This window comes from Hippoglossus stenolepis, chromosome 19 (assembly GCF_022539355.2).
Source record: "Hippoglossus stenolepis isolate QCI-W04-F060 chromosome 19, HSTE1.2, whole genome shotgun sequence".
NCBI classification, from domain to species: domain Eukaryota; kingdom Metazoa; phylum Chordata; class Actinopteri; order Pleuronectiformes; family Pleuronectidae; genus Hippoglossus; species Hippoglossus stenolepis.
Window position 1 is genome coordinate 12802157 of NC_061501.1, and position 24353 is coordinate 12826509.

At 43.8% G+C, this 24353-nt stretch overlaps 1 protein-coding gene across 1 annotated transcript; it reads left to right on the top strand.

Moving 5' to 3' along the window:
* Positions 1 to 2987: 2987 nt before the first annotated feature.
* Positions 2988 to 24353, top strand: zbtb47b (zinc finger and BTB domain containing 47b). Its single transcript, XM_035142406.1, has 6 exons — positions 2988 to 3390; positions 17939 to 19309; positions 21242 to 21389; positions 21876 to 21991; positions 23443 to 23587; positions 23708 to 24353. Exons 1-6 carry the CDS (start codon positions 3388 to 3390, stop codon positions 24151 to 24153), a joined length of 2229 nt encoding a protein of 742 aa, XP_034998297.1. The 5' UTR covers positions 2988 to 3387; the 3' UTR covers positions 24154 to 24353.

Genomic DNA, 24353 nt, shown 5'->3' on the forward strand with positions numbered 1-24353 from the left:
TTGTCAGCAGGATTATGCAAAAACTGCTTTAACGACTGTCGGGAAATTTGGTGGAAGGATGAGACATGGGCCAAGAAAGAACCCATCACCATTTGGCGCGAATCCGGATCAGTGGGCAGATCCAGGATTTTCTTTTTTTACTTTAACATTGTAAGATTGGATGTTTTTTTTTCATCAGTTTCCCAGGAAATAATAATTGGAACTTGTTGAAAAAAATCTGACGCATTTAGGGGACTGATATTTACTGAATATAAGGGGACTGCTGGGCCTTGGCGGAGGCTCTACTCAGTGCCGCTCTAGTTCAAAGTCTCAAAGTGATAAAATCAGTGTGATGTCTTCAGAAGTCATGGAGACTAACCTGTACCCGGTTTGTTACCTCTTTAGATCCTTCTCATTATAAACACTGACCTTGTGGGACCAGTAGACCTCATGGGGACCAAACCTCCAGTCCTAATGAGGCAAAAAACACCATATCTGATGCCCTAGGTTAGTGGGAGGATGTGAACTGTGGCAGTTGAGGTCATGGTCATGGTTAAGGTCAGGGATAAGGTTCTGGTTAGGCTGTCCACGGTGGATGGAAGTCAATGCAACGATATAATAAGGATAGCTGTATGTGTGTGAGATCAATCATGGCAGATTTACGTGTATTTATTATATTTCTGTCAAACCCTTTAAACATTGAACAGTGACTGTCGTTTTCTTATTAAAGCATCAGCTGTATTTGTTTCTATTTCAGAAGAACCTGATTATTCATGACTATGATTTCACTCCCTGATCAGGGAACTTTCCATTAAATTGTTAATCACATGCAGGTCTAATTGAAAATTTGGCTGCCTACTTGATAATATTTGTGTTCGCTTAAAAACTGCTGTGATCCTGTTTGTCTCTCTCGTGGGAGCTTGTCAGGTTCAGATCCTGTTGAATTGATGCAGCGCCGCTCTCCTCTTTATCTACGAGTGCAGAGGAGGAGTCGGTGAATACAGCTGCTCCTCAGGCCTGTTTTGTATGGACTCCATTCAGCACAAGTCAAATGTGGAATTACAATATTCCATTATACCACCGCAGGAGTGTGGAAGAGTGACATCACGCACACATGTTTACACCAAAATAAAATATATTGGGAAAATCTCATCTGATGTGTCCCAAGGTAAAATATATTCCTGCATAAAATAAATGTATTTTCCTACATATTTTATTTTTTTCCCTTCAATATAGTCGATACTTAAACCTTTTCAGGTCTTAAAAGCTATTCAAATAGACAATTCTATGAGAAAACATAACTTTTTTAGTTGAAAAGCTATTAAAAACATGTCTATGTTGCATTTGGGTTGATGGAGGTTTTCTAATAAGCTTTTTGCTTTCTACCTCTATAGTTTATTTTCAATTTATCTATATACACCATAGACTGTATATAAAGATGGACGACATGACATCTCCGAAACTGAGGCCAAAACATCTCGATTGCCATCTGATGGCTGCAGTTTGTCTGACATGTTTAAACACCACTAAATCTAAAATATATAATAAATAAACAAACAAAAAAAACCTTTATTCATTAGAACCCACCAAATACTGAATGTATTTCCATAATTTACCATCGGTTTGACAGCTTCTCTGAGCCACATGTATCCACACTGATGTTGCAGCTCAGTCCTGGATGTGAAGTGATAAATGAGACCTCCTTCAGGTTGCGATCAATTCTTTCCCCCACCTTGTTATGAGTGTATCGACTTCTTCTCCACATCGTCTGCTCAGGAGTGAGCGATGGCGGTGGGGCTCCAGAGGCACTCGGCTGAATTGCCAAACGGGTAGAGTGGGCAGCTGCCCTGTGGCACCGACCCCACTGGGAGTCTGGAGGCTCCAGGCTTTCTAATGGCATTTATAGCAGAAACTATTCATTAGAAAATTCATAAGCCATCACTATCACTATTTTCATAACTGATTCATTTTAAGTTATATTTCAAGCTGAGATGTCCAACATTTACTGCATTTACCAGTGTGTTGTAATCTTGTTAAGTATTGTATTGTATTAAGTATTGAACATTTGAAAGCGTCGCCTAAAAACAGCCCAACAATAAATTGATAAATTAGCCTATCTATCAGATTAATTGATATTGATAAATTGGTTTCAGCTGAACTGAAATGAGACGGTCTGGTCTATCCTATTACGTCACCAGCTGGCCCCGCCCTTACAGCTGTCGCCTAGCAACAAAGCTCAGACGAAAACGTTTTAAAAATGTTGAATTATTGTTAAGTTGACATTTAAAAACAAATTCTTCTGATGTTTTTGCCTTTACTTTTTGCCATCATTACCTATTTGAAAAACAGTTTGTCACTGAAGCCATCGAATTGTGACAGCCAAGTCGCGTCGCTGTGACGTAATTGGTGATGATTGTCTTCTGGTTTCTGGTTTCACTTATTTATGACTTCTCTGGTGTTCACAACAATGGCGAGTGGATTTTGTTGCAGTTGGAGCTGAAACATGTTGAAGAGCAGTTACTTTTTCTTAAAGAACAGCAACTTTCGCATTCGTTCCTTCAACTCAATTCAAAAATGGCGAAAGGTCTGGCGGACCAATCACAGCGGTTGCGGACATCTGCGCCGCCTCGACTCATAGTTACATTTTTCGGGAGGTGCACCTCAGGGTACAGCGTAGAACCATGAATTGGGCTTTAAAATGGTGTCCCCTGCAGACAGGCCCTGTTTTGTAGGGGCCCCCTGGTCCCCACAAAAGCATAATCAGGCCCTGGTAGAAAGAGGAATAGTTTCATTCTATTGGAGTAAAACTTGTTTTTTTTAATTCACATTTTTCATTCTTTTGTGATCATGAAAACACACAAATGTGGTCAAAAGGTCTGATAGATGTGATTTGTGCCTCCTGGGAAAAGACTGAACTCCCTGACCTCCTCATCTGTCTGCCCGTGTGACGTCACACGGTGGGCACGGAGCGCACAGGAGGCGCACCGGGGTTTGCGCCATATGTCCGCGCGTCCTTCCCGGTTCCTCCTGCTGCTGCTCCTCCTGCTCCTCCTCCTCCTCCTCCTCCTGACGCACCGAATAATCCAAGAACGGCACAAAGAAACGAGCGCCTCGCATCCGACTCCACGTTGAAACAAGCACCGTGTCCCTTTAAAAGCGTCTGACAAAAAAAAAAAGCCCATATGATCCCCGAGCTCCAATCACCAATTCCTCCTTCCAAAAGCAGCCTCTGCATTTCTTGTCTGTGTGGAGGCTCCGGCGGCAGCAGCACGGGGGGGGGGAAGAGAGGAGATTCAGAGACATACTGGAGAAATGTGACAATTCAACGGTGATTTTCATGGCGGAGGAGAAACTGCTGCGAGAGGAGTTGTTGTTGGACTCCGGTGAGCCTCGAAACGCTGGATCAAAATGGTAGGCTCCGGAGCTGCGCTGCATTTTTTGTTTATTTTTCCCCTCTCCCTCTGTGTGTGTGTGTGTGTGTGTGTGTGCGGGTGCGCGTGTGTGTGTGTCCCTTCTTGATCTCTTGCAAATGTGAGCTACTTAGCAGGCCCATCAAACTTGAGCCCGGGCTGTCACCATTGTGCCCTGAGCGCTGAAGTTTGCAACTTGCCGCACAAGTTGGAAATGGAGGAGAGCTGGAGGAGAAGCAGCGGCGGCTCCTCCATGGATGCAGAGAAGGAGTTAAATTCCTTTCATATCAGGGCGCTTCTGCAAAAAAAAAAGAAAAAGAAAGCCCGCTCAGGTCGTGACTGGTGCACATGAAGAAACTGCTCCCTTCTTCCTCCCTGAGCCTGTGCAGGACAAGTTTGTGAGGCTTTGACATTCATGCATTAATCACAGGGTCTGCTCGGTGTGGGTTGACAGGGGAGGAGATGTCACTCTGCCTGTGTAACTTCACTTCAGCATCCAGGTGAAATGCTCCCACAGGGACTTGAGACACCAGGTTTGGCTGAGGCTGCAGACTGCCAGTAAAATGCACATGCTCATTCTGATGTGTGGAATCAAAGTAGGGAACATGCTTCACACTAATATTGTAATGCACAGTGTTTGATTTTCAGTTTCTTTCTGCACATGTTTCCTCCACCTTCTCCTTGATGCATCTGTCCTTCCTCCGTGATGTGTTAATCCCTCCAGCAGCACACATGAAGAAGTGCAGGCAGACAGACAGCGTTATGGGAATAGAGGCAGACAGTCGGCTCTGTCTCCAGGGTCATGTTAGGATGCCTCATTAGGAAAGCATGTGGAGCCTGATGCAGTGGTGGAGTAATCCCAGCGCGTGTTCACATCTGGAGGCTTGGGTTAATATCTGGGTCAGGTCAGCGGGGTTAGCCCCGGTGCTCGCTGGGTGGCTTCTGGTGGGAGCAAAGAGGGAGCGAGAGGGTTTTGTTATTGCTGTGTTTTCCTTCCCTTTTATTTCTATTTGCTTTTATTTATTTATTTTGGGTGAGAGCATGAGAGCATAAGCTGCGATAAACTGAGTACAAACTGTGCCCTGCGCCTGCCATCAGAGATAGTATATATCTTTGTGACTGGTTTTGTGAACACGCCCCAGATAATTTCTGCATTTACTGGACATCGAAAGCGGATTAGCCCTAGGTAATTTTGTTTTGATCAATAGTCTGAATTTATATATCCCCTTTAAATTCCCATGTTCTTGGATTGATTACTGAGTGGGGCCCACAGGACTCAGGCCCAGGGCCCTCAACAGGTCAGAAGGCACCTGGATGAGAACCTCGATATGAAATGACTGATCAAATGACTAGAAATGGACACAAAATGAACATAAACAAAAAGGCAGAAAAACTACAAATGGATGCAGAATAAGTGCAAAGAGAAGCAAAACAACAACAAAGAGACACACAATGAGTAAAGTGCGTAAAAAGAAATGCGCAAGGACCCAAACGAGTTTAAAAAAACTACAAATGGACGCAGAATAAGTACAGAGAGAATCAAAACAACCACAAAGCACCACAACATGACTATGACTTGACACAGAACGATTTAAAAGGCTCAAAACAAACAAAATAAGTGAAAAATGTATTCAAAATTACTTCTGTTGTGTTGGACGGGTGAGGGGGCCATTGTCTCAAAATCCATAATCCACCTTGATAATGAAAAGATTGTACTTGTCTCCTAATTTATTGGATTTGTGAAAATAAATCCGCCTCAGCTCCATGCCTGCTGAAGATGTTTATAGTTTACATGTCAGGCTTTTTTTAACAGTTTAATTCCGTCGTCCCGACTCGCTCCGTCTCTATCCTCACAGGGTGCTGTGAGTTTTACGTAACTGTCTATTCAGGGCATTCCTGCCCACCCTTGACTTTGAGGCTTCACTGTCTCCGGGTGTTAAGCAAGGAAACCGTCTTTAGTCCTTGTGACAAGTGCAGCCATTCCTGAGCCTCGGCAACAAACTCCGGCAGACATCTTCGGCCCCTGGTTGGAGGCCGCTCTCCTTGGAAACTCACTCCGTACTGTAGGTGCTGCTAATTTATGCCCCGAGATTAAGAACGGCGAACAAGGCCGCAGACAGCAAGGTCAAAGTCGCTGGGCTTATGTAAGGTTTTCTTTTGTCGTTAGTTCAAATGGCAGAAGTTAGTTTGAAGTGATTTGTTTTTCGCTCTTCAAAATAAATCTTGGTATTGTTTGGGCTCTGAGCTGTGCCAGCCAGCATCTGGGTCTCTTCATCTGGGGAGAACGATGGCACTTAAAAAAAAAAAAAAGACTTTGAACTCCATTATCAAAGAGGCCAAACAGATTTCTCTCTCCGTACAGCTTGATATGAGGACTTCTATTAGCCTTTCATTGTCAGGAATTTAAGGATATTAAGAGAGTATAAAAAAGGGCCCTGTCTAAAGAGTTCTTATAGCTTTTAGTTGAATTCAGGCCAGAGAAAGAGAGAGAGAGAGAGAGAGAGACTTAGGAGGAGCTTTAAAGCAGATGGGGATGAGTTTTCATGCTGTTTTCCAGAGAATGGCCAAGAAGGAATGTAGAGACCGTTGATCTGATAGTTACCACAAATATTTGTTTGACGTTTAGTCACACACATTGATGTTTTGGTTTTCATACTGGAATGAAGTTAATAATCACCCGTCTACATTTTTTAACTTCCTGTCTCTGTTAAAGCTCATTTATGCTGCCTTTACTTACAAAAAGATGTGTGTGAACGCTGTTGATGGTGGAGCAAGTCTTGATAATGTTCTCTTATAGTTTCTTACCAACTCGCTAAGTCTCTCCTCAAAACGTTCCACCTTTGTTGTGTCCTATGTTCATCTCGTTTGAACTACTGGCTACACTGCCCCCTCATGATTTCTAGTGGTACTGCTCCACTCTGTCCGTTTTGTCCGAAGTTTTAGAAGATGTGCCATCAAATACAAAACAATGAATGCAGACTGATAGAAGGCTCCGTCCACCACAAATCTATTTTCAAATTATTTTATATTACTTATCCACCTCAAACCAATCACTTATTAATTCAATGGTAGCATCCACTTAGCCTAGCATAAAGAGTGTAGACTGGGGGGGCCTATAGGTAATACAATCGGTATAGATGGATTTTGTTACAGTTTGCCGATACACCCATTTTACTGTTGTCTGCTATGACAATAAAGACTCTTGAATCTTAAGACCAAGCTAGCCTTTTCCCCCTGTTGACAGTGTTTGTGCTAAGCTAACGAGCTGCTGGCTGTGGCTTCATATACACTGTGCCAACATCACAGTGGTTTCCATCTTCTCATGTATCAGAAAGCAGGTAAACATTTTCCTTAAAACTCCAAACTCTTCCTTTAAGCTCGTATTCCACATTTCACTGCCGTCCATTGATTGGTTGCGGCTATAGAAAGCCGACGCTCCTCTACCTCTTTTCATCTTCGTCCTCTCTGACCTTCTCATCAAACATATCAACTGGCGCCACACACACACACACACACACACACACACACACACACACACACACACACGCGCAGAAAGAGAGTTGCCACAGCAGAGATTCCTCTGATAAGGAGCTCTCTAGAGACTTGTGTCAGCCTCTTCTCTCTTTGTGTCATGCTATGAAAGGGATAATGAAGATATCACAGTGTAATAGCCCTCGGGTATGTCTGCACCTGCTCGCTGCTGCACATCAGAATCATCTTTTGTCTTTAATAGCACACCTCGGAGCTTCATCTTTTGCCCTCCGTGCCGTGTATCTATGAGATTTGATCATTTAGCTGAGTTTTGTTGTTGTTTAACTTGACTTCTTGTCTGCATTTTACAAATAGAAATATCTGCGTCCGTTCCACCGTCCACACTCTGTTGTGCCACAGGTATTTGGCACGACGTTCGCGTGTGTGTGCCGATGAAGCCGTGCACAGCAGGTGAGCTTGTGTGCACCCACATTGCCTACATGCGTGTGCAGCGCCGGCTTGGGAACAGTGTGTTATGACTCCAGCAGAGCTGTGGTGTGTGAAGCGTTGTAACGAGTGTGTGTGTTTGTGTGGAGGAGATGCCAGCACCGCGGGCCCCTCTCTTGGCCAGGCTTCCTGACTCAGCGCTTCCTCCCCCAACTCATTGGCCCAGACACAAACTTCCTGGCAGAGCTTCAGTGCGGACGCTCTAACCTCGTCCTACCCCCCTCCCCACACCCGCCTCCAGGCAGCTCCTTTCATTATCCAACCGCTCGTCACCTCGACTCCAGACGAGCGGCAGTTGATGTCTTCTTTCAACATGACTTCTGAATGTCCGGCACACACTTGCACAAACGCCGTCTTCGGCTTCACCTCAGCGATAAAACAGTCGTTCAGTTTGTTCAAAGGACAAGTCGACGGAACAGAGTTTGCAGATTGGGCGGCCGAGGCAATCCTGCTCATGCTGTCAAATTTTAATGTACAGTATGCTGGCAAGATGCTGCTCATGCTATGTTCTCATCCTTATTTTTGTTTGTGCATCCCAATTTCATGCTTGGGTAAACGCGTATCAGTTGTAGATTGGCTTGTCACCTGTGGTTGCATTTACATATAGATGGAAGTGTATTTAAATCTAATGGTGAAAGCTGGTGGAGCTCCACCGGGGCAAGGCTGGGCAGCTCCAAACTGGTGGATGAGGACAGGGGAAAGTTTTAAGTGTTTAGAGGGGATTAGATGTCCAGGATTAGAGCAGCACTAATACTGATAATGTTGTCTTTATTTATCGCAGCCAGCAGTGAAAATCGAAAATTCTTCTGCTGTACATTTAATGTGCAATCTCATCCAGTTTTTATGTGTTTAGACAATTTAGGTTGTGGAGTCATATAGAGTTACTGTTTTCTCCACTGCATTTACGAATATTCAACAGAACCAAGGCTACGACTAATGTCGATCTTTTTAAAAATTGTTTACCAACTTAAAAAAATACTTCAACTGGAAGCACACAAATTAAGCTTGTTCAACTAAAAGTTAAAAAGTCATATCAACACAATTGGCAACTTGATTTATTTGAGTGTTACCAGTTGAAGTAATTTTTTTAATTTGCCCAACATTTTTTTTACAATGTAGCCTCACCTACATTTCAACCATAGTTTATTTACTATCACTGTGAACTTTTCTTATCTTTGGCCGTACTGTAGAAGCCAAGTGCAGATTTTAAACATAATCCAGACCTTTGCATAATGGTCCAATAGTGACGTTCTGGTGTGGTGATGTCTGACTAACAGGTCAAACATTTCCCATAGTGTTGGTCAGTTGTATCTTTCAAACTCTATTTGGAAAGTTTTCTGTTCTTTTCCTTGATCTATCCATCCATTTTCTACAACACTTATCCTTTGAGGGTCATAGGGGGGATGGATTCCCAGCTGACATTGGGTGAGAGGCAGGGGACACCATGTACAGGATGCCAGCATATCACATGCAGACAGAGACAGAGGCAAACAACCATTCACACTCACATTCACACCTACGGTCAATTTAGAGTCTCCAAAAAAACCTATCCCCAATCTGCATGATTTTGGAATGTGGAGGAAGCGGTGGGAAAACTCGGTGGGAAGAACATGCAACCTCCACTCAGAAAGACCCCGGCCAGAATGGGATTCTAACCGGGAACCTTCTTGCTGTGAGGCGACAGTGCTAGAAGATGAATTATCAGAATAGTTTTAGATTCATCTTCTGAGTATGAAGCCTCCTCAGAGATTATTGAACATACCTAGATGTTTTTATATATTTCATATCTGAAAGAATTTGAATTGAAATCTGAAAGAAGTTATATTTAAGCTTATATTCAGCACAACCGGACCAACAATCTGAGAGAGGTATGACTGTCTTCAGCATATGGACATGTCTGTTTAATCAAACCAGCAGGATTGCAGTCTTCAGAGGTTTAAAGGAAGCACAATGTATTTTTTGCTTTTATAACCCAGCTTGAATTTGTATGTTTGGGATAAATCGTGAACTCGTCAACTTTGTTTGAATTCAGGATTTCCAGGAGTCTTTCACAGGGCAGCTGTTGATGATTTATTACGTTGTGTTTTTCCACCAATCTGCATCACACGCGCCACTTGTTTCCTGGATTATATAATCCCATTGCCTAATATCACAAGGTGTAGCTATCAGCCTTAATACCGTTATTATCCAATAAACAGTGGCACGCCGGTGAGTATTAAACTCCACCATAATGTGGCTGTGCATGTGACTGTGCTGTGTATGACCTCGGCAGTGAGTGTGATGCCATCCGCCGCTGTGGCTCCCCCTTTGGTCATTGGACATTGATTTTTATTAGCATTTTTTATCATAGTGCTGTAATGATCACTGCAGGGCTTGTTAAATGCGAGACCTTGTCACTTGTGCTCTTACCAGTCTGGCTTGCCTGTGCATGAGCAACATGATTGAAAACAGGATGATGTGAGTCCAGTCATTCAAAGCCTCTTTTTCATGCTTTAACAGCAGCGGTGTCATCGCGCACAACACATGTCTTTATATCTCGTTTACTGATCTGGGCACAAATTGCACGATTATGATGCAGGTATGCACGCATAGGTGCTCAGTTCAGGGTTTGCGGGCACGTGGGCGGATGTGCATCTGCTACTGTATATGCTGCTCCTACCTCAAGGTCAGTGCTGGGTCTCTGTGCTGATTGGATTTGGAGAGAATAGCAGGGAGCGCAGACTGCAGACACAGGCGAAATCTTCCACTAGACTCATGGACCGATTATGAGACAAAGGAGAGCTGGGTGCAGATATGTGGAAGTTCCAGCAGCCCTCCTACACCAGCAACAGACAATAATGTTTCCTGGTTGTGATGTGTCTTTTGTGGGTTTTTTGCTTCTCTGTTGTGTATTGGTATTATATTGTATCTTTGTCTTTTTGTTGACATTTTGCACCTCTACGTTGTCGCTTTGCCTCTCCTTGCAGTCTCTCTGTGTCTTTGTGGTCAATTTGCGTCTCTTTGTGGTTGTTTTGCATTTCTTTGGACTTGTTTTGTGTCTTTTCAAAGTTGGTTTGCATCTGTTTGTCGTTGTTTGATTTCCGTGTCCAACAAAATGTTTACGGAGGGTTTGTCTCTCTGGCCCGAGGTCTCAAGGAGCCCGTTCCATAATCCACCCATGACTCGACACTGAAAGAGACACAAAACAATTACAAATGATGATGTCGCGTTGTGGTTGTGTTGTGTCTTTTGTGGTCATTTTGCGTATCTATTGTTGATTTTTCTTTTTTTTCTTTTGTTTAATTTGGGTCTTTTTCTTGTCATCATTTAGCATCCCTACGTAGTCGTATTGTTTGTCTTTGTGGTCATTCTGTGTCTTTTAGTGTAATTTGCATCTCTTTGTGGTTGTTTTGCATTTCTATGAAGTTAATTCGTGTCTGGTAATTTTCTTGTATTTGTTGTCTTTTCATTCTCTTTACGATATTTAGCATTTTTAGGACTTGTTATGCGAGATCTGTTCGTGGTTTTTTGATTTCCGTGTCCAACAAAAAATGTTTACAGAGGGTTGGCCCGAGGTCTCAAGGCGCCCAGTGGGCCCGTTCAATAATCCACCCATGACTAGACACTGAAAGCAAGGAGACAACAAGACAGATTGCTTTGTCTTGTCCAGTCTGTATCCTAGACCATATAAGACCCAGACTATTCGGCCATGCAACACTTGCCACCCACAGAATCAGTATTCACTCCGGCTTAGCATCTCTGGGACTAAACCTGTCTGTTGTTTGGCGTCAGCGGCAGGGAAGGTCTGGTGCGCACACAGAGGACACAGTGTCAGTCATTACCCTGATGACTTTTTAATGGCGGCCTGATTAGACTCTGCGAGGAATGACATGCCCTTGTCCCTTTCCGTTTGCTTGTGTTTACGCGTGAGCTGATCCATTTCCCACCATGTAAAAGCACTGTGTCGTTACTGCGAGGCCAGTTACTGTTGTAACTGTGTGATCTCTTTGTGCAGAGTTTGTATTCGGGCCTGTCATGCTCCGCTCTCATCTGCCCTGATGATGACTCAGGGATATGTGTGTGTGTAGGGGTCGGCGCTGCTCTCCCACCATCTTCATACCAGTGAGTGAGATGAGCCCTGACACGGTGCCCACTCGCCTTCCTCCGGGTGTCAGTCACGTCGAGCCCTGCACCGGGCCCCTGAGCAGGGGGGCTTGCTGTGAAGAGGGCTGCTGAGCGTGCTCGGTACTGTAGGTTGAAGCGCCCTGTGGGGGGGAAGTGGCAAAGGCCCCGATGGTCCCAACTCCCTGCTGGGTGACAATAGGTTCTGGGCAAGAGCTCATGGGATTGCTGTCTTCATGCCTGTGAATGGTAGGGTGAATCTGTTTTTGTTCCCGATGGTCATTTCTAATTATTAGTTATTTTTACAGTTTGACATTTTGCTGGTAGCAAGTTGCATTTGTTTGTGAAAATCATTTCATGAGTGTTTTGTGGCCTGAATGAGATTTGTGGAAATCAGACTGAGCTGAAAAATTGCTTTGCACTACATTGTTGTATTGAGATGGGGGGGGACAGCTGAACAGTAATTCAACTCTATTGTCAGAATAAGTGCAGAGACTAATGTGTGTTTCTGTTATGGATCAATTTGCCATTGCTTCACTTAAATAGTCACATAATTATTCGGTCTGTAAAATAGAGGGAAAAAAGTCCATCATGCACAGTGACATCTTCTAATAGCGTTATTTGGTCTGGACAATAGTTTAAAACCGAAATATATTCAGTTAGAGATATTGTAAGAGCAGGAAGGAAAAGCAAATCCTCACATTTGAGATGCTGGGAACATAATATTTACTAGATTACATTTCTGTTGATCATCCAAGCAATTAAGCAACTAGAAAGGCACCCAGTGAACCGCAGACACTCAGAGATATGAGTCCCTTAAATATGCCTGAATCCTTTTCATCAAGATCCTTAAAATATATCCTGGGGAAATTGGTGAAAATGTAAAAAAGACAGTGAAAGAAAATTCCTGGATCCGCCCCTTTTGTCCGTATCCTGGCCCATGTCCCATCCTTCCACCAAGTTTCATGGAAATACGTCCAGTAGTTTTTGTGTATTCCTGCTGACACGCAAACCAACCAACCAAGAAATCGGACAGGGGTAAAACACTCTGATGCAATAGCAGCATCAGTGCTGACCTCAAAGGATTCTTCAATGTTGATGAACAGTGATGCTCATTCGTCTCTGTGGCAATATCTAAGACACACATGTATATGCCTGTAGTTCCTCCCATACAGGACATTGATTGGTCTGAGCTACTATTCACTTTTATGCGAGCCACTGAATTCCCAATTTTTCAAATTTCAAACTTCAAATTTGAATGTGAAGGTGTATGATAAACAATTGCGTATAATGGTATTAATTTTGCCTGTATTCAGCTATAGATACCTGTATGTCACTTTGCAAAGATGAAGAAGGCGATGTAAGAGGACACTGAGTTCAGTCGAGCAGTCTGTAGATGGAGGGAAAGCTCTAACCCCCCCCTCTCAGTGTTTCCCCCCTGGGACTCCCTCCTGCCAGAGTACAACCTGCCCTCCCTCGGACTATTGATGTGTCTATGACTCTTTGCTGTGCTCTGACATTGGCCCCCCGCTAATGGCTCAGTCTGTGCACTGGTCAGCAAGCACACGAGACCATCAGAGTAGGTGTTGTTTAGTTAGTTTGTGTAGCTTTGTCGTATTCCTGGTAACCAACAAACAAGCATAGGGTGAAAACATAACCCCCCATGGAGGAGGTAACGACGAACGTATAAGACATTGTTCAGTTTTCCAGTCTAAGATTTACACGTGCTGCCCTTGCAGGAGGCCTCGTTGTCAGAGATCAGTGTCCAGCGTCACAGCGACCAGAGAGAGGAATGTTTAAAATGGCAGCTCGGCGGAGGTCGCAGCACGTCCACAGTATGATGGAGGTGCAGACTTTACAGAACAGTAAATCTATGTGGATCGTCAAGTGCATAGGTGTGGGAGAGAAAGGGCACTCTCTCCAGGGACACTCAAATGAGAAAGAGGGTTTTCATTTTCACACTCGACTCATTCTGGCTCACCTCCAGTCGGGGCCACTGCCAAGTGCATAACACCGGCTCTAACATGGCCGAGCCGGGTGAGGATTCAACACTTTACTCACACAACTCACTCGTTTTTAATCACTAGCTTTGACTGACACGTCGGCCGTGAGCTCGACTTGCACCTCAGAGTCCGACCATCACTGACGATAACAACAATAATTAGCGATTTTCTTTTTTCCTCCTATGATTGATGTCGGGCCGAGCAGTAATCTTGTGCATCATCCATCACAGCTCCATCAAAACTGGATTAGTAGTGAAGTAGTTTCTGAGATTGTATCTTTGAATTTTAATTAGAGCTTCGCCATTAGGTCGATGAGGTAAATGTTTTTAAATACTCAACCATCTTCCACAAGTGCATCAAAATATGGGCAGATTTCAGGTCTTACTTCAAGATACCTTTGTTTCCTTAAATGCAACCAATCAAAAAATGAATGGATTTGTTTTTATATAAATCGTTGCATTTTCGAATGGCTTTCTATGCTGCCTTTACGTAAGGAAAGAGATGCATCTGTTTGTTCGGTAAATGTAACCTTTCAGAAGACATTCAAACAGATAGAAGGCTATGTCCATTTAAGTATCTGTAACATTGAGCGTAAGTAGGAAATATCAGCCCCCTCTCCTGCTCTGCCTTTATTAGGGGTCGTAACAGACTAGCTGCTAGGTGCACATTATGCAAATGTGGGGTATTGTGATGTCACATGGTGCAGAGGTATCGACCGGATTACTGACTAGGTGTTTCAGGAGCAGTGTTTTCTGTGGGGTAGAATAACCTTTACCTCAACTGTTACATTTAGACGAAGCAGTGTAGAGTTTAAACACCGCAGTGAAAAGAGTCACGATTTTCTCATATGGACTAAAATGCTGTAGCAGAAAAATGCTGCAGCTATAAGGACAATTATGTTTTTTCCAAATCACATAAAGGGCAAAAAAACAATCTCCTGAGTATAACAAATAATGTTTCTATTGGATTAAAGCAACCTTGACAGTTGTCTTGTGAAACGGGTCCTCTGAGGCCGCCGCAGTGCAAGAGGATCCCCTCCCATTGTTGTGTTTGGCAGATGATGAAATGATCTGCGTGGAAAGGGCGTGCAGAGCTTTGATTGAAGCCCGTTTAAATGACACCTCTCGTCGGGTGCATCATTAATCCCCCCGCCGCATGTTTGTCACGGATCAGGCCAAATATGAATAATGTATTGGGAGACATCTGACTGAGAGGCTGGTTAAAGGTGACGCTCGCTCTAATGACAGCAAACAAGCTCTCGCCCTGACATTTTGAGAGAGAGAGAGAGAGAGAGAGAGAGAGAGAGAGAGAGAGAGAGAGAGAGAGAGAGAGAGAGCTTTGATTGACTACTGTAAGTGATGAAATGGGACAAGATGGCTTCATCTTTATGGCACATTGTGACAGACGCGTAGCTGCAGGCTAACTGCATCTGTTTCTTATTGGATTAAAGACATTTAAAGCATCTGTTGAGATGACTATAATGCAACAATAGCTTTTTCCAGTTGGTCTATGTGGTTATCTGATGCTGAGACTGACTCATGATTGGTCGAGTGAATGTACTGGCGGGACCTTCCAACCTCGGCTCCGTCCCCCGATTGCCACTAAACCGGCTCTGGCTCAAAATGGGATCCAAGATGGCCGCGTTCATATCCAGCATAGTTTGGCTTCATTTCTGAAAGGAGACACTGAGACGTGTCATCCATTTTTATAATATATATATATATAATATAGTACATTCATTCATCTCATTTTAACTTTAGCTGATGTTTAAAATGTATCATTTGACAAGTTTTAAAAATAAAAACCATGTAGAAAATAATGATTACATACATGATGTCACAAAGACACAAAGCTACATGTTCCAGCAAAACCTTGACACCACATCCCCAGTGGAGGATTCATGCAGAAGATATGGAAATAAGGAAGAGCGTTGGTCGTGTAGTGCACGATTGCATATCAAAAAAGAGTTGTTAAGATGTTTTTGTTTTATAGAGGGCAAATTAATAAATCTGTGAGAAGGAGCGGTCATTAATTTGTATTTATGTAGATGACAAAAACACACTTGTTTGCTTAAATTATTCTTTGTTTGATACCAGAATAAAACTGTTTCTAACTGCAAATTAAATTGTCTTTGAGCCAAACGTTCAATGCCATACAGGCACAGTCATTTGGGAGCTAATTTGGGTTCCTGTTTTATAGTTGCATATGGCAAACATCATTATTTTGCATTTTAAATCCCTGGGATCAGATTAATGGCAATCCTGAGGAGGTAGAGGAATAATAAGTGTCAGTGGATCAAGGCGATCCCACAGTTTTGTTCAAATGAACACGAAGTAAAACTGAAATCTATATTTTGACCCCAAACTGTTGATGTTGTGAATATGCTGATGCTCGTCCCGTTGAAAATCATCATCTTTGACTGCGTCGTCCTATTTGAATCCCAGAAGAAGAAGCAGCAGATCGTTATCGCTGAAGGAGCATAACTTCCAGTCTGCAACTTACACTTGATCTGATTAAGGCTGCAGCATTTTGCCCTTGGGCGATGTCTGTAGCCTGGCACGGAGACAGATAACACGATCTCCACTCATCTCCAGTTCAGAGTCCAATTTAGCAGCTCAAAACTATGAATAAATCCAACACTCCATAATTGAATTCTTTCTTCAAACAGGCCAGATTTTCAAGGTTAGGGCCCAAATGCAAATCCATTTTCCAGCCTGAACAATGAAAAGTCATTCTCAGTGATCTTAAAAAGAAATTACGTTAGGCAGAAGGGAAAGGCAAAGATTCTTTTCTTTTTTTATTATTTGAAGGACAATTAGCCGTGTTTGTCGTGTGATTCATTCTCATTTGGACTCTACAGTGTACTGTATAAACGCCATAAATTATTAATTCGATTACTTGCCCTTTTCTCGTATTGTATGTTTAATAAACAGTGAAAAATAACAGCTATACAAATGTAATTAGGGTTCACGTCTCCATCATCCGCGGCAACATATTAACCAAAACCTGCCTCGTATCAATACTTGTCTTATTCTGCCTCCGAGAGACGCCCGGAGTGATGCATTCCATTAATTGTTCGGAGGGTTGGTTATTTATTCGGCGTGGTTTCCCTAATTATTTCTCTGGACGTGTTTTGTCTTGTGCATAATTCGCCGCTCCTCGGGGACAGTGCAGCGAGTGGGTGTGCTGAGAGAGCCGGCTAATGGGAGGGAGATGGCAATGAATATCAATGCTGCGACCAGTCAGTCCCTGCAGAGACCAGACACTGTGTTTGTGTTTGTTGTGCATGTGTCTGTGTGTGTGTGTGCGTGTGTGTGTGCGTGTGTGTGTGTTTGCTCTGTTAGCTGCTCTGTCCCTGCTCACATCCCGTCTGGATCGAAACCCTGCCCTTCCTGTGCTAAAATAAACCCACCTTGGGAAGTTTAGGACCTTGCACAAAGCGCTGAGTGTTACACCTTTTGATTTTTGACTCGTATTCTGCAGCACGCGCCCACTGAAACAAACTGAATCTGACAATGAGCACAAAAAGCAATAACTGCTGCAGGATCTAATTATTTAGAATAAATTTCAACAGTGGTTATGTCTCGATTTTAACGACAATTGTCATTATTGCAGAATTTTGATCATGTAATGTGACTGAATTATTATGAATTACTATTCATTCTGAGCATGAACAAACAAATAACGTGTGTGGGTATTTGAGTGTTTATTTTTAAAGTGATAAACAATTTACAGCATTTCTAAACTCAGATCATTTGCAGCAAACCTCCCGTGAGAGGCTCTTATGCAAATACACACAGTCCAACAAGAAAACGCACAAAAACACAAATAATAATGCAGTGAAAATATCATTAAAACCCAATGACCCATGTCGACAATGTTCTTCAAACATTTTTACACCTTGATTTTTCTGGGGATAAAATGTTTAGAATGTTTAGAATTTGGTGAAATAATCAAACTTTAGAAGATCCAGTAGAGCTGTGGTTCGTCATCGTATCGCCAAAACCTTATCAGATGGACTTGATGTGGGACTGTAGACGATCGTATGGTCACACATATGTGAATATAACTGTGGTGAACCTTTGCCTTCGGTTCACGTCCAATCTGTACAAGCGGAGGGGTTAAAAATACAACGGCTTCCTGCAGCAAAGCAAATCCGCAGTGTGGCTTGGCGTGGAGTTCATGAGTGTGACCATGTCCCAACTCTGTTTTTCTTTTCATACATCTTGGCTTAAATCTACAATTTCATGTCAAGTTGGAAAACTCCTGCTAAGTAAGATTATGAGATATAATTAAAAGAACTGCTGACTCTGTCACCATATTTAGTTTCTTGACATGACAATGATGAGATATGAAAAGCGTCAAATCCCTAATTTAAATTTCTGTAATATTCCTAACTATGATGGTGAAGTTGTTTGTATTTAACTCTTGTTTCTTTCCTTCTCCCTCCATGTTTGTCTCTTTCAGCTCATAGTGGAGAAGACCACAGACTTCCCCTCTGCTGAGTTCTCTCTAGTGGAGGATGTAGCTCTGCACTTCACCTGTTTGATGGACAGGCTGAACGAGCAGCGCCTCTTCCAGCCTGACCTGTGCGACGTCGACATCGTTCTGGTACGGCAGCGCAGCACCTTTCCCGCCCACAAGGGCGTGCTGGCAGCCTACAGCCCTTTCTTCCACTCCCTCTTCGCCCAAAGCAAGCAGCTGCGCCGGGTGGACCTGTCGCTGGACGCCCTGACCTCGCAGGGCCTGCAGCAAATACTCAACTTCATTTACACCTCCAAGCTGCTGGTGAGCAGCCGCACTGTGCGCGACGTGCTGAATGCAGCCAACCTGCTTCAGATGAGCGACATCGCCGCCTCCTGTCGCGACCTCATCAGCAGCCACTCGCTGAGAACCACCTGCACAGATATGGCAAATCAGGAAGGGCTTGGCAGCGGTGACCCAGCGGTGGCGATTACTGCCAGCCAGCTGTACCGGGAGATCAAACAGGAGTCGGAGCTGGGCAGGGTGTACACGAGGGAGGGCAGCAGCCCGTTCTCTGTTCGGGTGGAGGAGGCGGGAAAGACGCCCTCCCAGCAGAAGCAGTACTACCAGAAAGAGGAGGGGAAAGGGGGCGGGGCCGGCTCAGGTGCTCTTTGCAAAGTAGAAGGCAACGGCGAGGAGTCCAAGTCCGCAGACAGCCACTCCTCCTTCAACAGGGATCAGATCATTGTTGAAGTGAACCTCAACAACCAGACCCTCAATGTGTCAAAGGGATCGGAGGGCAAATCAGTATCCGCCACTGAGACAGCCACCATGTTTGCCCGTTGCCATGACAACGAGAGAGATTCAGATGATGATGATGAGAACGAGCTGGAGAACGATGATGGAGTTGAGGAAGATGAGGACGACCTGAAGAGGGGAGACCTACTGGGGCAGAGCAGTGAGGAGGAAGATGAAGAGGAGGATGAAGAGGAAGAGGAGAACACCCTAAACATTCCAGGCTTGGAGCAGACGTCCATAATGGATCGACCTCGACGGGGCATCAGAGCCTTGGCCATGGCGGGAACCACGACCTCCATGCGGCACACGCTGGCAGAGGCTACACGAGCCAACCAGCGGCCGGGTGGGAAGAGGAGTCTGGATGGAGAGGGCCTGGGCCAGAAAGTGAGGCTGGAGGAGAAGCAGCATTTCCCGTGTAAGAAATGCCCCCGCATCTTCAACAACCGCTGGTATCTGGAAAAACACATGAACGTCACTCACAACCGCATGCAGATCTGCAACAACTGCGGGAAACGCTTCCTGCTGGAGAGCGAGCTGCTGCTGCACCAACAGACCGACTGCGAGAAGAGCATCCAGGTACGATTCCGACAAGATGAGTTTCACTGCAGCATTAAAGCAATGCTATATAACTTTTTTTATTTACCTTAAATACGGAGAAAGGCGCAGCTTACTTTTCCACTTCTCACTCTGACTGCATATAGAATCAGGTCCTGCAGGTTTTAGAGTAATGCTGAACTGTAGATAAGTTAGAAACACATAGAAATCATTGAAAACCAACGTTTATCTCCAGTATTCAGCAAGGAAACTTAATTTGATATAAGATCATGAATTCTAAACAGAGTTTGGATTATTTGTTACAGATTCAGCTCTTTTGATTCAGGAAGCAGGGGATCATGGGTAATATCCACTGTTCAGGTGTGTTTTAGTTCAGTGAGTGGTACTACGTATTCACCGGATTGATATTAATCACCACAGGGGGCGCTGTTGTTCAGTAAAAGTAACAGTGCTGCTTTAACAGTTGACTGGATTGCTTGTTGACGTAAACCTGCACAACTGACCAATATCAAGCCATTTCAATAGTGAGTGTAAAGCCAGAGAGATGCTAATGTAGCTAATTAGCCGTGTTGCACCATCTCTATTAATCCATCTGTCTGAGAATGAACTCCTCCACAAAAGAGACATAATTGGCAGGGAAAATTACAAGGAAGTCAATTATACAGATGCTTCTTCGTGAACAAACTGTGTAATACTAAATTGGCTCCGAGCGTTTTTCCCTTGTCAATAAAACTCTGTATTGACTGAAATGATGTTCAGTCCTGACAGCTGTGTAAACAGAGAACAGAGAAAATGAGAAGAAGCTCTGGGAGCTGCTGTGTCCTGCCACGGCTTCATCACTGTCACCAAATATTTCTTGCAGATGAATTTTCCTGTGCCACTTTCTGGTGTGACTGTGCTTTTAAGGTTCCAATTTTTGTTTCCTTACTATTTTCCAGCCTTAGTTTTGCCCCTCAGGCGGCACACAGGCTGCCCGACCCTGCTGATTGGTGGAGCTAGTTGGGTCTGAATGCAGCTATAGAGAGTGAGCTCTGCTGTCACCGCTCCGAGCGGGGAAATTTGCATGTTTTGGAAGGAAAGCATCAAATTGATATTTTGATTTCATGGCACAAGGGCTTCAACATCTACCCAAGTTAAGGCGCAATACTGGAATTTATTTTTGATTATTGCAAATTCAAGAGACCATTCATGATTGTCGTGGTTTGCTGCATTAATAGCAGAGCTTTACTTGTATTTTTACGAGACCATTATGAGAGACACAGTTGAAACCTGTACATGCAGGAAAGAGTCTTAAGGCTCATTTATGCCGCCTTTCCATACATAAAAGGATGACATGCTTCCTTTACGATGGCATGTTGTTAAGCACTGATTTCCAGTGGTGCTGCTCTGTTTCGTCTGTTTCATCCGTATCCTTAAGCTTTCAGAAGACGAGCATAAATATGGAGGAAATGAACACAGTGTACAGACAGAGGGATCCGCCCGTTTCCATACACGTTTCTAATGTTCAGCATAAATCAATAAGCCTTTAATAGTTTAGCTGTGTATGTTAATATCATTTGTTAACAAACACCTGTCTTTATTATGTCACCATCACTGCTATGCTCGTTTTTTTAAAGAGTTGTTTGTCACTTTTAATCTGATTTAATTACTATATACAATCACTTAGTAATAATACATTCTGCTGTCTCAGCTCCTCCACCATTACTCCTCTGCAGTGAGCAGCTGGACTCCTGCTGTGGTTTTGAAGATCATTTTCTGCTTTAATCTACTGACTCTAATAGCTTCTTTGGTACAGTGCACGCTCAAGTATCTGTGGAAAGCACACAGACACACACACACACACACACACGCACACCTGCATTGTATTTGACTGTTCCAGATAATGGCTCTCTTCATATCACTTACACAAACAGCTCCAGCACTAACTGTGTTTTGCCCTCTCTCCTTTTTAAGTGTGTAACATGTGGCAAGGCCTTCAAGAAGCTGTGGTCATTACACGAGCACAACAAGATCGTCCATGGCTACGCCGAGAAGAAGTTCTCCTGCGAGATCTGTGAGAAGAAGTTTTACACCATGGCTCATGTCAGGAAGCACATGGTCGGTAAGCGGCAGTAAAATCGCTGATCCTGCTCGGTCACTTTGTTCCCGCGTGTTACTTCAGGTTTCCTTTTCAAAATCCCACTGATTGTTGGGCAGGCTTTGTTTTGTGGGTGTTGCTTTCCTCTCCTACATTTTTGGGGAGATAAGCATCTTATTTCCCCCGGCGGGTTTACCTCAATATTTGTGTACATTCATATTCACACTCCAGCTAAGAAATAGTTAGAATAAAGTACTGTATGTCACTGAGTCCTATTTATTATTCCTACTGATGAGAGATCAATGTGGAAACTGCAGCAGAAAGAACTTATTTACTAGAGGACTAACCATTGTAAATAGCCAATGACAAACCAGTGTTGTTTTTTTTAAAGAGCTAATCTAGGGAAGCCTTTGCTTATTTGTCTTTCTGCTCCTATTTGATGTTAAGTGGCTCTATGTTAGAGACCAATCACTGATTTTGTGTATGTGTTTGTGTGTGTGTGTTGTTTAGCCCACACGAAGGACATGCCGTTCACCTGCGAGACGTGCGGGAAGTCGTTCAAGCGCAGCATGTCCCTGAAGGTTCACTCTCTGCAGCACTCGGGAGAGAAACCCTTCAAGTGTGAGGTTTGAGCTCCTCCTATACGCTGCACCGCTCTCCACTCCACTCACACCAAGACTTTTCTTCCAAACTCATTCACCTGCAACCAGCTTAAAAACCTGTTATTTGTAAAATTATTGGTGTTTTGGATGTTATTTGCATTTTATGAGTCTCTGTGGCCTTCGCTTGTAAAACACTTGTGTTAAGGTTAAGGGTTTTGGGACGGGGACGAGATCCAGATGTGCTGTTTCACACGGACGCAAGAAGAATATGATCATTAACAAATGGTATTGGCTCTCTTTACATATAGGCAGGCTCATTAGGCAGTTTAACTGGGGATATTGATTGGTCTATTAGTGCTTGTTTCTGGCATCTTCGCTTCACACCACATTTGGCAACAATTGGCAGAATGACCTAACGTCTTAAAAGAATAGTTAAACATTGTTTTGTTAGCGTAGCTTAGCATAAAGGCTGGAAACAGAGGAAAACCACTACCCAGGCTCTGTCCAACCGTGAACAAGGTGCCAACAGGCTGCTGGCTGTATTTTCATATTCACCATAAAGACATCCGAGTGGTATTAATCTTTTCATCCAACTCTCAGCAAGAAAGTCTTCTTTTTTTTTCTAAAAATGTCGATCCACTCCTTTGAATCAAAGGCTTTGAAATTCTTGTGTGGTGTGAGCATGTGTTTTCGGGAACAGTTTGAATGCTCATGAAATTGGAATTCACGCACAATTAGTTTTTGCCTGTTCAAAATACGTCAGAACTCAAGGATGTAAAGAGAGGGAGTTTGGAGGCTTCCAGCAAATGGTTACCAATTTCCTTTTACTGCTGTAAGCCCCACTAATAGTGCAAGTGGTTTAATTAAAGTTAGGCACAACATTTTCAAGTCATTTATAATGAGTGTAACAGGTGAGCAAGGCATTTTTACAATCTTGGAGCAGTTAGACGCAACCGTCTTCCAGAATTTGAACACTGGGCAACAAAAGAACATTCTGTGATATTGGTTTGATGTCAGCCTCAGCAAGTGCAGTTTCAGGAAAATGGAGGGTCAGTGTTACGAGGGTCTTTATCCAAAAAGTCCTCAGAGTCGACACTGCGCTTCCTCTGCTCCCCGGCAACACATCCTCCAGGTCTGAAGTCGATTGAGCGTTTTTTGAGAAAAATCAAAGGAGAGAGATTTCTGGATTTATAAGTAGGATATAACTCAACATTTGTAATAGCCATAGAAAAGGTTCAGGACCAAATAATATGTAGATGTGACCACGTGCTACATTTCATTTTAAGGCTGAGGTCTGTCTCAGTGTGTGTCACAGAAACACTTTCTCAAACCTAAGACTCAAATTATATTTGTCCCAAGAGAGACTCGCAGTTCTGAATGACATCTGATGGTTCCTCAGCATTTGTGCATCAATTAAATTCAGCAAATTTAATCTTTTTACTATAAACTTTAGCAAACTCTTCACTGTGTTCCAGAACTGTAGCGAACGCTTCCAGTACAAGTACCAGCTGCGCTCCCACATGAGCATCCACATCGGACACAAGCAGTTCATGTGCCAGTGGTGCGGGAAGGACTTCAACATGAAACAGTACTTTGATGAGCACATGAAGACACACACTGGTGAGTTACTTCCTGTCTTCGTGTCGTATTGATAATATCGTCTTTAAATTGTTATGCTAAATGTTGAAAATGTGTGAGGAAGTTGTGTTTTTCAGCTCTTTGTGTCCCACATTTCTGCAGGAGAGAAGCCGTACATCTGTGAGATCTGTGGGAAGAGCTTCACCAGCCGGCCCAACATGAAGCGCCACCGCCGCACCCACACCGGAGAGAAGCCGTACCCCTGCGAGGTGTGCGGCCAGCGCTTCCGCTTCTCCAACATGCTCAAGGCCCACAGGGAGAAGTGCTTCCGCGTCAGCAACCCCATGGTCGCTGACGGAAACGACCCCATCGGGCTCGACCACCCCCTGGTGTCGTCCGCTGTGGACTCGTCCGGTCAGGGCCAGCTGGGGACGGTGCTTCCCGCCACGTCTGTGACCACGCCCCCTGCTGCCTCTAGCCCCCACCCCCTCCACGGCACCCAACTGTCCCTCCCCCTGCTGCACCCCATAGGTGGGCTTCCTCCCGTCCCTCATTTACGCCCACCGCCTCCCCTGTTCTCTGCCGGTAGGATGAACTCCAACAACTAACAAATCTCTCTTGCATTGAAAGCACTTTGTTACCTTTTGTTTTTACCGTTTTTTTTTTCTCTCTGAGCTTTTAAGACGACTCGTGCTGCGGGAGAGTGATGCACCTCCGTGACACAGAGGGGAGAAACGGATTGAAGGCCACACAGAGGCCTCATAAAAACACACGTACAAACACCACAATAATAAAGAATTATTTTTTA